Source organism: Lottia gigantea (assembly GCF_000327385.1).
Source record: "Lottia gigantea unplaced genomic scaffold LOTGIsca_35, whole genome shotgun sequence".
Taxonomy (NCBI): domain Eukaryota; kingdom Metazoa; phylum Mollusca; class Gastropoda; family Lottiidae; genus Lottia; species Lottia gigantea.
This window is the reverse complement of record NW_008709190.1, coordinates 971,418-986,080: the sequence shown is the minus strand read 5'-3', so window position 1 is coordinate 986,080 and position 14,663 is coordinate 971,418. Positions and strand designations below refer to the sequence as shown.

Genomic DNA, 14,663 nt, shown 5'->3' with positions numbered 1-14,663 from the left:
AATGGATGTATTCACAGAAGTACTTCCTTAGTTCCATATAAGGTTGATTTATTTAGCATTTCTAAAACCTGCCTGAAAAAATTTCTAATCTGTTCTTTTTCTATAAAATAGTGGCATTTGTTTGTTCAAAGCCTATTATCTGAGAACACCTGATATTTTCTAAGTACATAAGAATTTCTCAGTTTTTACATTTCTTATAAAAATGTTAAGCCTGTCAAATTATTCAGAAGGCCAATTCTATTGTCAATCATGATACTAAACTTGGGCCGTTATTGTTACAGTAGGCCTATTCTTGTTACAGTAGGCCTGTTCTTGTTACAGTAGGCTTGTTCTTGTTACGCTTACAGAGGCTTGTTCTTGTTACACTTAGAGTAGGCCTATTCTTGTTACAGTAGGCCTATTCTTGTTACAGTAGGCTTGTTCTTGTTACAGTAGGCTTGTTCTTGTTACAGTACACTTGTTCTTGTTACACTTACAGTAGGCTTGTTCTTGTTACACTTACAGTAGTCCTATTCTTGTTACAGTAGGTTTGTTCTTGTTACAGTAGGCTTGTTCTTGTTACAGAAGGCTTGTTCTTGTTACAGTATACTTGTTCTTGTTACACTTACAGTAGGCTTGTTCTTGTTACACTTACAGTAGGCTTGTTTTTGTTACACTTACAGTAGGCTTGTTCTTGTTACAGTAGACTTGTTCTTGTTACGCTTACAGTAGGCTTGTTCTTGTGACAGTAGGCTTGTTCTTGTTACGCTTACAGTAGGCTTGTTCTTGTTACACTTACAGTAGGCTTGTTCTTGTTACACTTACAGTAGGCTAGTTCTTGTTACAGTAGACTTGTTCTTGTTACGCTTACAGTAGGCTTGTTCTTGTTACAGTAGGCTTGTCCTTGTTACGCTTACAGTAGGCTTGTTCTTGTTACACTTACAGTAGGCTTGTTCTTGTTACACTTACAGTAGGCTTGTTCTTGTTACACTTACAGTAGGCTTGTTCTTGTTACAGTAGACTTGTTCTTGTTACGCTTACAGTAGGCTTGTTCTTGTTACAGTAGGCTTGTTCTTGTTACGCTTACAGTAGGCTTGTTCTTGTTACACTTACAGTAGGCTTGTTCTTGTTACACTTACATTAGGCTTGTTCTTTTTCACTTACAGTAGGCTTGTTCATGTTACACTTACAGTAGGCTTGTTCTTGTTACACTTACAGTAGGCTTGTTCTTGTTACACTTACAGTAGGCTTGTTCTTGTTACACTTACAGTAGGCTTGTTCTTGTTACACTTACAATAGGCTTGTTCTTGTTACACTTACAATAGGCTTGGTTTTTGTTACACTTACAGTAGGCCCGTTCTTGTTACTGTAGGCTCGTTCTTGCTGTTGCTAGTAAGCTCATTCTTCTTGTGAATCCATGTTGGCTCTTACTGATGCCAATCATATGCTTTTTAGCACATTTTTGTAGACCAAAATATTCTTACTTCAAATATAGCGAATCCTGAGATGTTTTTTTTCCTAAAACTATGAATACAAAGATGACTTGTTCATTAAGTCATAAAGACTGATTTTGCATGATTGTCAATACAGAGTCTTCTAATTTAACAAAAGCAGGATTACAAAGTTTTCCTCATATTAAGTATACTATCAAATTATTATATAAGCTTATTGTTGGCTCCATTGTGAATAACAGTGCATAAATATGTTGTGAATAATGATGTCTTGGTTAATGCCTCTTTATTTCAGACTTGATATTTAGAACACATTTATAGCAATTCAGGCCTATTGTATATAAATGATAATAAATTGAGATTTCATTGTTAAATCTATAAATGGAATATAGATTTATATGGTATTATATTGACTACCTCATTGAAACTGATAGTAACTGTATTTATTGTATCCCAGAACGATAATAAATATTGAAATTTCAAGTACTGCTTTCTATCATAATATTCAGATAAAAAGACCAACATAAAAAACGCAAATGGATTTTGCTGCATGTATTTGAGAACAGCATTAATTCTTCTTCAGATAATTCTCTTTTTATGATAACAACGTCTGAAATGCAATGTGCTATCACTTCAATAGGTTACATTGATTAGGGATAATCAACATTATTTATTAATACACCTGATAGAACTCAAATTCTTATGCTTATATATATCTTAATTAGATGCCATATTCTTATTCTGAAAAGTGATATGGGTAGGATATCTTTTCAGCTGTTGAATTATATTTTAAAAGACAGCTTTTGTTTCTGTTACATTATCACAATAAGCTTTGAATACAATACAGTAAAAGAAACAATTTTGAATTTCGAAAAAAAAATTTTATTTGATAGATTGGTGTAGCTTTGAATAATACTAGATCTTTTACATAGTTGATTTTCATTTAAAATTTATGCACAGTTGTTGAGATTTTGATAAAAGCACTTTATAATTAGATTTTTATTATAATTATTACTTATAATAATAATATATGTTATAGTGATAATAATAATTTTATAATAATATTAATATAATAGAACTAATATATAAAAACATAATGAATAACAGGTTCTATAGTGTCTTTTAAATGATCGACCCCATTTAACTTATTAAGTACACATTGTCTTATATTACTATCATATTTATATCAATTACAGTCTTATATCAAGTATATACTATGATTATAAATAATATATGTCTAGAGGATATTATAGAATAATATTGACCTGATTGTTTATTTTATTTATTCTAGAGTAGTAAGAGTGTCAATAACAAACAACCCAGTAAACGTAAGTAGCATTTCTTGAAGATTTAGACTTTGCACATTACATTAACCCAAAGATAAGAAATTCCACCCCCATTTCCATTCAGGGATACATTTTTTTTGTACAGTATAAGATGAGTTCTTTTTGTAAAGATTTAAGCATAAATCCCTTATTCATTGTCAAAATTCCAGGTTCCTCTAGGTCATGTCACAGAGCCCTGAATGCATGCGACCAATGAAAAGTATCTCCACACGATTTCAAGTTTTGGGACAATCCTTTCATTGGTCAAAATTTCTTCACAATCTCTTTGATTACCTATGAAGAACATTATATTTGAAATTACCTACTGCATATTGATCTGTTTAACTTACCGGTATCTATATATTTTAATTTGCAGTTCCTTCAGCAGGATCTAGAAGAAGTTTTGCCAGACCTGCTATGGCCCAACAGAATGGACAGTCTGTATCTGCTACTGAACTCAAACAGAAACAAGATGAAGATGCTAAAAAAGGACCAAATGCTGCAGCTAATGCAGCAGCAGGTACTGATTATACAGTTATTTCATTTGTTAATTGTTCCCAAAGTGAATAAGTTTATAAGGTCAAATCCTAGATTTTGAGCTTGTCACGAACTTTTTTTTTAAGGACAGGCTGTAGCTTAACAAGTGAGAGGGATGATGGTTATTTCCATGTCGTTAGTTCTAATATCAATCAGCTGTAAAAGTCTGGTGTCTTAAAACAAGTCATCTTTCCTTCGTATTTAAGTCAATCCAGCTGTAAATGGATTAAGATAATCGAAGAAAGATCAATTCTGTGCTATGAGCTTTGGTCAAAGATAGCTCTGAGAAATGACCCTGAATTGTTATCCTGTAAAATAGAGATGTTATGTTTTCATTTTGTTTCAGCTCGCCGTAAGTCAAATTGTGTCAAAGAAGTTGAGATGATTAAACAAAGAAGAGAGGAAAGAAGAGCTGCCCATAATGCTATAAAAGAAGTCAACGAAACTAAATATGATACCAGTGATCCTAATTGGGAATTCTTAAAAATGATCACGTAAGCAGCATTTTTTTCATACATTCAGAAAATATCTTACATCTAGTCTTTCTGTCATATACATTGTGTATTTTGGGGTGGCACGGTGAGTTCAGGATTCTTAGAATCAAACAAACGTTCAATAAAACAAGTTAAAACAGAGTTCCACTTGAGCTGAAAATATAGGTGCAGGTTTCAAAATGACCTGGAATTCAAAATGGCCGAGAAGGAAATAGAATATGACATATTCTGCCTCTAATCTGATGGGAACAGACAAAACCAGTCGAACCAATCTCTACCATGATCAAATTCTTTTTACGTGTGAAATTTGTTGAACAATTGGAAACGGTGAACCAAAATTATTTTCTGCGAAATGAAAAAGTAAACTGTATGACTAACTACATATTATACTTGTTATTATAGTGACTATCAAGAATCATTAGAATACAGACCAATAACAATATCAGATCCTATTGAAGATCATCAAATATGTGTATGTGTTCGGAAACGGCCATTAACGAAAAAAGGTATGGTGATTTATTTCAATGGTTATTTATCCTTGGACATCTATATTATATGGATCGTTGTGCATAATGTATTTAAAGATAACAGAATAGCTAAAAGTTTTTTACTTTTACCACTCTGAAAAGGAGGTATTGTGATATTGTATTGTTAAAGGATGAACATTCCCTTGACTGCAATAACCACTTTCCCCGCATCATGGAATGCAGTGATTTGGTTTAATTTTACGCCAGACAAAAAAGCCCAATTATAGCTTTCGACAGACAGACTATTAAAATTATGGCTTTCTGTTGAAGACTTAAATGTCTTGATTGGTTGTATTCTCCTAACGTACAATCCAACCAACCAAACCGTTGCATTTACAAACTTCTGTGATACAAGAAAGGTGGTTATTGTAATCAAGGTATAAGACACAGTTGATGATAGCTTGTATTGTATTGATGTAGTTTGTCTAGTTCTGCACATTTTTGTCTTTTAACATTAACAATTTAAGTGTCAAAAGGCATTATTTCCACTCACTGAGTTTCAACTTTCTGCTAATTGAAACAAGTGCTTTCATTGGTTAGAAGCCCTAGTAATTGTAAAGAACTATAAAGACTGTATTTATTTATAGAACTTGGTAAAAGAGAACCAGATGTAACCACTGTACCTAATAAAGAAAATGTGATAATTCATGAACCTAAGTTGAAAGTTGACCTCACTAAATATTTAGAAAATCAAAGTTTTCGCTATGATTATGCCTTTGATGAAAATTCGACAAATGAAATGATCTATAGGTAAGTCTCCATGACAACAAATAATTTTCATTGGGTGCCATGTTCGATCAGTGAGTTAATAATGGCTTGCTCGCTAAATTTGAAAATTTTGTCCTGTCAAAATTACCTTCATGGCACATTTAGCATGTTCATAGAGTGGCAAGAACAAGAGACAAACATTCTACAGTCCTGAAAAAAGTTAAGTTGGCAAAAAACCATTGAAATGAACTCATCTGCACATGCATACAAAAGGCTGTTTTTATTGGCAACATGTACCAGTGGAAGAGTTATTGAGTCATGTTCTTCTATTACTGAATAGCAATTTTCAGTTCTTACAAACCAAAAGATAGTAATTTTAACCATGATCAAATATTTTTTGTAGATATACTGCGAAACCTCTAGTAGAATGTATTTTTGAAGGAAGTATGGCAACATGTTTTGCTTATGGTCAAACTGGTAGTGGAAAAACTCATGTAAGTCAATTCAACAAATTTACTTTTATTCCTATAACAAATCATATTGACAATGTCATGCTCTTATGAACTGTGTCTAATATCTTGCCTTCATTCGGCTCATTTTTTGTATCACGGAATGCAGCAATCTGATTGGATTGTTCTCGATGGAATACAACCAATCAGAGCCCTTGACTTAAAAACTGTATACATTATGGCTAATGGATTACATATATTTGTCGAGGCCTTAGATTGGCTGTATACAATAACCTACAATCCAATCAAATTGCTCCATTTACAATCTTCAGTGATACAAGAAAAGAGCATAATAAAGTCAAGGTATTAGACACAGTTCGTAAGAGCATGACATTGTGAAGATAATAAATAGTTGCACATAAAAGTTATAGTAACATACTAAGATTTTTAACACTAAAAAAAAACTTGTAGACAAAATAATACAATGGCCATGTTTTTTGCTTGTTTAGCTCCTGAAAGATTTCTTACTGTTATAAATTATTACTCCCAATTTTGTCTTGCTTTGGATGAAATTTTAGCAGATTTGTTTTGCTCATATGGATTTTTAGTCAATTTTGGATAATAACTAAAAAAAATCTATTTATTAAACTTTATTGTTGTTTACAGACAATGGGAGGTAATTTCTCAGCCAAAGGTCAACAAGATTGTTCAAAAGGAATATATTGTTTAGCAGGTAAGATTCTGGTCTCAACTGTTAAAGATATAGATTTTACATTCCAAATTTCATTCGGACATCTGTAGTTTTTGCAATTCCACTAAAACTAACTCATTATATGGCATCACTAGAGGGGAGCTACTATTGATATCTATGCAGTTCCCCTCTAGTGACGTCAGTTTTAGTGGAATTGCCATAAACACAGACTTGGGAATGAAAACTGGAATGGTGCAAATTGATGCTATCGGTGTCCCTGATACACATAAAAAATTTATAAAACCTCTTTACAATCCCTTAGTAGTGTTCAATACATCAATTGTACAGCGATATTGAAATATTAAAACAGAACCTCAAAAAAAAAATATCTTGGAGCTATATAGTCCGTTTGGTGCTGATGCTCCTTAATGCATTTCATTTCATTTTCAAAAAAACATCTTTACATGATATGTGATCTTTAGACAACTGACCTATTTCATGTTTTTTAGGTTCTGTTTTGTTATTTCTAAATAATGTAATATCTTATTTAAACGGTGGTAGCCTGTACATCATGTACAAATGCAATGCAAATGATGTTTCAAACTTTTAACATGTTTTTCTATGTACCTTTATTTGTGTTTTACAGCTAAAGATGTGTTTCGATTACTTCATTCTAAGTACAAGAAATCAGATTTAGTTGTTGGTGCAAGTTTCTTTGAAATATACAGTGGAAAGGTAAATTTCAAACTGTATTATTTAAGATTTTTGCTTTGGAAAAAAAGCTTATATCGCAATGAGTGAAAATTCTTTTGAAAGTGAATGCATACACATATTGGATCATAGAAAAAAAGACAGAAGACAAGAAGCAACTTTGTCCATGAGGATCCTTTCTACCAGCTGGGCATGCATTCTCGAAATGATCTTAGCGCTAGGATATCCTAAGTCCTTATCTTCCAACATTGATTCTAGGACATCCTAGTGCTAAGATCGTTTCGAGAATACGTGGCCTGGTCTTTTATCTTTCCTGGGATATTCATACCCATTTCTAATTGGAATAATGAGAAAAGATAACTTATTCATGGTCATCAGACTTTTACACGCCGATTGAGATTATAACCCTCGACTACCATTTGTTTAAAGAATATTTGAAATATTTTCTGTAGGTGTTTGATTTGTTGAATAATAAGAGTAAATTACGTGTATTAGAAGATGCTAAACAACAAGTACAAGTTGTAGGGTTACGAGAAGAGAGTGTTAATACTGCTGATGATGTTTTACATTTAATTCAACATGGTAATAATGTTAGGTAAGTTACTTCATTACAATAGTTATAGCATGGTCACTGTAACACTGGCCAGAATTACAATTATAGAGGTCTGTTCTTGTAAGATGTACTGAAGGTTGGTTGGTTGGTAGATGATAAGTTAACGTTCGCCCCCAGCTGATATCGCAGTGAAACTTGGCCCCAGATGGTGTGGCTTGAGATACTCGATCTCCTTCATTCTTCCAAACTAAAACTGCTTATGGTAATTCTTGTTGATTGGAAGTCGAGTGGTAGTCATTGATTTGATTTGGTTTAGTTACATTATCTCTTGGAAAACTGGAAGACCTGAAAAAAATATCAGAAAAGAGGGGGAAAGAGTACAGTGAAAGGAGAAAACTAAAGTCTTGTAGTTTTGAAGGCTCTGGTACATGTTCCCCCTTTAATATCGAACATTTTTTTCACATTTAATTCTCATATTGATGACATTAATGACCTTTGACCTTTCAGAACATCAGGAACAACATCTGCTAATCAACATTCTTCTAGATCTCATGCTGTTTTTCAAATTATTCTTAGAAAGCGGTAGGTATTTTACTTTATTATTCCCTGAACCAGAATCTGGTACCATTGATGATTGTTTAAGAGGTAAAAACAAAATGGCTGCCATTGAATTCTGTTGAAGGCAATATCTTCACTCCTAATGCACATACAAACAAAATTTCGGTGTTTATTAGTATGTTTTCATGGTCATGGAAATGATTAAATACTTATTACAAACATCACATTTATATGGTTTCTCACCTTTTATGAATATTAAGGTTACTGGCTGTGGTAAAACACTTTTCACAAACATCACAACATTGATGAGATTTATTTCCAATTTGTTTTGTCTAGAATATTGAAGTTGGCTATTGCATTTCTGACAATTGCCAGGAACACAAGAATTTTTTTTTCTTTTGTCAAAATATATGAAAGTTGTATGTGTTGTTTATTTCAGTAATACAAATAAAATATTTGGTAAATTTTCACTGATTGATTTAGCTGGTAAGTAGAAATTCCATTTCCTTAAAAAAAAAAAAAAAATGGAATTCAAAAAAGAAATGTGATCATATTTTCAGCTCTTGAGATTCAGTTACCTGGCATGTACTCGGCCAAATCTCTTGACTTATTTTCTATCTCTGTTGAACCCACCTTCATCAACCTAAGGAGGATACATCAGCTAAGATCTTGAAACCTATAAAGAAAATTTATTCAAATGAAAAGTTAACAAAGTGTCATCAGGAGTTCTGAAGTAGTGAACATGCATTGTAATGCAGATTGGAGTAGAGTAAAGAAAAGCATGCAGCATGGGTAATAAAAAAAATTAAAATACCACGCACAATTGGGAACGGAAGCTAGCTAATTTTGATCATGCTCTTAAGCCCAATCAAGAAGGCATAATTTATTTATAGTTGTTTATCGGTATGTAAATTGATTTTGTTTTCAGTAGAGTGGCCACAAATCTAGTTAGTGTTCAAATTGATAAAGTTATTTTCAAATCCCTGACAAAATAATGAAAAAGAAAATAATATGACTATTTAGAAATTGAAATGTTTTTTCATCAGGTAATGAACGTGGAGCTGATACATCTAGTGCTGATAGACAAACTAGAATGGAAGGAGCAGAAATTAATAAAAGTTTACTGGCATTAAAGGTTAGATTATTATGTATTTTGTGCATGGAAAAATAAAGGACTTCAAATCTTCAAATGATTTTATTAGAAGTCTAGGAAATGTCATAAGAGGAAAAATACTTTAGATTAGTGTTTTATCTGTAGCATTGGAAAAACTAAGAACATTACAAAAACGGGACAAACCACTACCAAAATGCTGAATTACTGACTGAAAGGTCTCTTCCCGCTTGCAAAAATTTGAAAAATAGAATTATATATTTTGAAAATCATGTTTGGAAATTTCTTTCCAGTGAAGTTGGTTTGTTACTATTTTACTGTGGGTTCCAATACCTCCTCTGTATCCCCACCGTTGCATTATCCATGTCTTACCCCTTCATCAGATGGCTTAATGTAGTCTTTTTCTTTTTCTTAGGAATGTATTAGGGCATTAGGTAGAAGAGGTGCTCACACACCATTCAGAGCCAGTAAATTGACTCAAGTTTTACGAGATTCATTTATAAAAGAAGGTTCAAGAACATGTATGGTATGTATTAGTTTGGAACATAAAATGACTCACTTTTAAGATGACTTCCCGTATTTTTCATCTATTCATATTTTCAATTATTGGTCAGCTAATACTTATATAAATCAAAAGTAGAGGTGTTTAAATCGAGAAAAATACCAGTTTTTGTCTCACAAGTCCCTGATAAACTTGTAATAAGTTAATAAAGTAGGGAATGTAGACATATTTTCCCAAGAGTGACTGATCATTAAAGGTCAATTAGTCTTTTTTAGATTGTCCAGACGTAAACAAATATGAAGCCTAGTTTTGGCTTTAATTTTTTTAATTTTACTCCTTTAAAATTGCTTGGAATATGTCATTTTTGCATGATTAAATATATTACAGATTGCTATGGTGTCACCTGGTATGAGCTGTGTAGAAAATACTTTAAATACATTACGATATGCTGATAGGTAAGATTACATGTGATATTCTGTTGCAGATTTGAAGGGACATATTTTAAATTCAGCTTAAATGACATAACACATTTTGCTTTTCCTAAATTCGATTCTAATTCAAGTATTAAAAAAATGTACCACATTTTCTGTCCTAGGATTTCTAAAACCAATCAATCAACACTCAGAAAAGGAAGTGTTTTGAAAGTTGAAAAATTTAAATTATTACCTTTCAAAACATATCAATGCAAGCGAATTAACATGTTTGTAAAATATGCTAAAATCTTGTTTCCTTTCAAATTCTTTGAATATATTGAAGCAATAGTACAAACTTTTTTGGGGTGAGTTTCCTAATACCCTCATTGGCAATTCAACTTTGTGGTTTTGATTATCTTAAACTTATTTTTATAGAGTAAAAGAATTGGGTCCAGGTGGTAAAGTAGAAGGAAAACCAGCTGAAATATCACCTTCTAATGGTAATTTTCAAGAAATAGGAACCATGTCGCCTCAAAATAGTGATTTACATTTACTTAAAACTTCTAATGTAAGTAACTAATATTTACTCTATTTATATTTAGAATTTTATATCTAGGCTCTAAGTTTTATATACTTACTTCCAATTTGCCATCCATGAATAATTTATGAAACTTTTGAAAGAATGACAGAAACAACCCTATTTTACCAGGATAACAACTTAGGTTCATAAGATCCTTTCTAAGAGCTGAACTTTGGTGAAACCACCTGGCATTGTTTTCAACTGGAAAAGGTAGGCAAAAGATAGCACACTCCTATACCAGTATATAACCCAGACCTTAAAAACTCAAGACAGATAAGATCTTACGTGTTATTATTAATATTTTAAATGTAATGTGAAGATTATTGTTTTATTATAATTTATTTGTTTACAGCAAGAAGAAGTATCAGAAGAATTATTATCATTCCATCAAGCTATTAATAAAATGCAAGAAATGGAAGAAGAAGTTATTGAAGATCATAAATCTTTAGCAGAAGTAATATAAATTTCTGAATTATTTTATAAGGCCATACAAAATAAATAGTCTGTTTTACAGGCCTTTTTTTCAAAAATCAGGCCAGAGGCCGAATTTATTATTTATTATTTATAAGTGTTTTTTTAGATTTTCAACTGGAATAAATTGGAGCAATTGAAAGCATTTATTATTTATTACCACAAATTTAATGTACATTTAATATTAAGGCAACAATCAGGCATTTTTGGGCCTGTAAAACAGACTCTTTATTTTGTATGGCCTAAATACTTTTGTTTTTGTCATTAAACTATGGTTCAGCTTGAATTTAATTTCACATGTTGCACACTCCAACAGTTTTGTATTGCACACTGAACTGGTATTGTCTGTTTTGATTTAGTTGAAGTTCAGAAACATATAAGCTAATTAACAATGACATATTTTGTTTATTGTATCTTACAGCAAGGTCAAAAATGGCTATTAGAAGACAAGAGATTATTAAAAGTTACAGATAGTGTAGATTATGATACTGAAGGTCAGTTGATTATTCATCAAATTAACTTTTTGATTTAACCTGATAAATACTGCATCACAAAAAAAATTTGACAAGCATTCAAGAAGGCTGTCTTTAGACCATAAGTGAAGTGGCTATTTTAAAAATAAAAGCTAATAAAAATCAGAACGAAAGTGTGGTCTAAGTTTGATTACACTGACAATGGTGTTACTTTAAGTTGGCTCATTGCAAAATATTGACGGTGAGCACATTTGCTTATGAGTGGACAAAGCCTAAACAAGAGCGGAAATCAACATCATAGTTCTTGTTTAGCTCTGGAAATAAAAATTTGCTGAGTATGAAATAAATCGTTTTGTGGGAAATCATGAAGATCAACACATTATATTTCAGCTTATGCCAAACAACTGGATATAAGTTTAGTAAAAAGAATACAAATGCTTACAGCCATGAGAGGTAAGATTAAAAACAGCAATGTTATTGTTAAATTGTTATGATGGCATTTAACAGTCTCCAATATGCAAGAACATTCGTAATTTCCATGGACCCATCAAGATTTGTTAGTCTTATCAGAATGAAGCAGAAGTGTGAATATATTGAATGTTTACTGAATACATTTTAAGTGAGAGTTATTACTTCTTGGAGGTAACCCATAAGTTTCAACCTTTAGTTTCAATTACATCTCCTACTTTCAGAAAAAGTGGCAACTTTCCGAAGAGAACTTCAAGAAGAAGAAACCCTGAGTAAAAATATCAAAGTACGAAAACCACCAAGATAATTTTCATTTTGTAATACTTAATGCTGTAGTCAGTCCCTTCAAATCTTACTCTCTATTTACTTCTAACTTGCCCCTCGAATGTATTTATTTTAATATTCATTTGTGTTTACATGTGGTGTTTAACGAAAAGTGCTCAGAGTTATTTATGCAAATGAACAGTGATATCATGTGTTTGAAGTTTAAATTGTATGATGGAGATTTACTTTAGACTAGAATTTTTTCTCTGCCTTTGCTTTTGTGAAATATCGTAACTTGCTGTAAGAGCATTTGTTTGGGACATCCATGAAATCAGTTTAGTTTATAATATTTGGCTTCTTAAAATGTGCGTGAAGTATTTAATTGTGGATCTTCGTGTTTCAAAAAAGCACCTCAAAAATTGACTATAAGATATCATTAAAGTTTCATACGGTATTTCACTTTTTATGGCGCAAAATCTTGAATGGCTTTGCCTTTTTAACAAGTATTTAGGACACAAAATACATGACGTCATTAGAACCTGATATTTTTTTTGTCCTAATTCTGTTAAATAGGCTAATAAAGTTGATTGTATTTAGATTTTAATAGTGTAATTTGTATAAATATTTTGTATATAATTTGTATTTAGGTCTGCTGTAAAATGACTATATAGGAACAAAATAGTCAAATTATTTCATTGATCATTGTGAATCTCTAATATTTAGTGATTGCTATAGCATTTAATTACTTGCTCAACTTGTCTTAACTTATAAAAAGATAACTTGTCAGTTTTGAGTTGGTTTGCCTTAATTTGAACAATGCAAATGCTAATTATTTGGAATAAGTCAAATATAAACAATTTTATGAACTCTGGTATGCATATTCACAAACACACTGTAACCGTTTTATCAAAAGAGTTTAAGAACATTATTTAACTGGCATTTAGGTGAAGTAAAAACAATAGGTGATGCAGCCTGCATTCAAAATATTTTTGAGAAAATACATATTGTTATTCTGTGTGTCTCTGCATACCAAGATTCAAAACTTTACAACAAAGCAGCTCTTCATGTAGACAAAGGTATAAAAACGTCTCGATGTTATTCTAACTGAATTATTAACATAGCACTGATATATATATATATATATCAGAATTATATCATTAATATATAGAGAGAGAGAATTGTATCCTATATATATATTGTAGGCCTATAATACAGGTCAAAGGTCAGATCTAATGTAACATGTGATAATAACATAATTTATTAAGATACATGATTGGGTATGATAAATGTAACTAGTAAGTATATTAATGTATAAAATATGTAATGATATGAATGTCTGCTGACAAGTTTATAACAAATACTGTGATATCTTATATTATGTAGAAGCCAGTAGAACATAAGAAACCATCCATTAAAGGAACTTTTACTATATTTTTTGCTTACCAATCTCGTGCCATTAGATATCAAACTAGAAACAAGCTTTGTTTATAAATTGTTTAAGAAATACGTTAAGATTTATCGTAATTTTTTCAGTAATAGATGTTTTTTCTGTTTTATGACTTTGACATCCTAATAATTTTTCATTTCTTTAAAAATTTGATCATGAAGGATGTCAGTGAATAGGTATTAATTCAGCTTTATGAAAATGTTTTATATGATTTTGAAATATTGTGTACTATTATACTAAATGCATCATTTCTGTTTTGTCACTATCTGTAGTAGGTGATCATATTAGACCGAAACATCTTCCTCTATAGCTATTTTGAAAGTTGTCAGCTGGTGTAGAGACAGAAATACTAGGCCCTGTTTTATGGGGATTTTCCACATCTCCAAAGGCGCAGGGGTTTTAAAGCTATTTAGATACCTTGGATGCGCTAGACCCAGATATAGTACTAAAGTTATGATGATGCTCAACACTACTTTGCAGTCATCGTAAGGGTAATTCATGAAAAAACATCTTCAAAATCCCCATAAATCAGGGCCTGGATTTTCATACTCTACTTCAGCCAATATGGTCAAAATAGCTATCAGAGGCTGGAATTGAGGCAGAGGTTCGGACTATCCCAAGACAGTTTTACACCTTGAAATGTATTAATTTGGCTATCTTAACTAGTCATGTAGCTGGCTATATTTATATCAATAAGAATTTGTAATTCACAGTTAACCTCAACTGCTAATGAATCAACTAAGTCATTTCGATTAAACCTGGTATCAAATAATTGTACTCTGAAGCCATAACATTTTATCTTCAATGTGCATCAGGCTTTATTAAGTGTGCCTTTAAGTGAAGTGCGCCATGCATGTTTTTGCTTATGCCTTTTATTATTAATATTGTTGATGCTATGTGTACTAAATATATATAATAACTCCAGTACAGTGTGAAAATTTTAGTCAATTA

At 31.5% G+C, this 14,663-nt stretch overlaps 1 protein-coding gene across 1 annotated transcript; it reads left to right on the top strand.

Annotated features, from left to right (window-relative positions):
* Positions 1-3,613: 3,613 nt before the first annotated feature.
* Positions 3,614-12,308, top strand: LOTGIDRAFT_120975 (hypothetical protein; the record flags this gene model as incomplete). Its single annotated transcript, XM_009058676.1, has 17 exons — positions 3,614-3,786; positions 4,189-4,292; positions 4,901-5,063; positions 5,425-5,515; positions 6,137-6,203; positions 6,808-6,896; positions 7,325-7,467; positions 7,933-8,007; positions 8,423-8,469; positions 9,030-9,118; positions 9,510-9,620; positions 9,984-10,051; positions 10,445-10,577; positions 10,942-11,043; positions 11,482-11,554; positions 11,924-11,986; positions 12,226-12,308. The coding sequence occupies 17 exons, from the start codon at positions 3,614-3,616 to the stop codon at positions 12,306-12,308; spliced, it is 1,674 nt and encodes a 557-aa protein (XP_009056924.1).
* Positions 12,309-14,663: the final 2,355 nt, after the last annotated feature.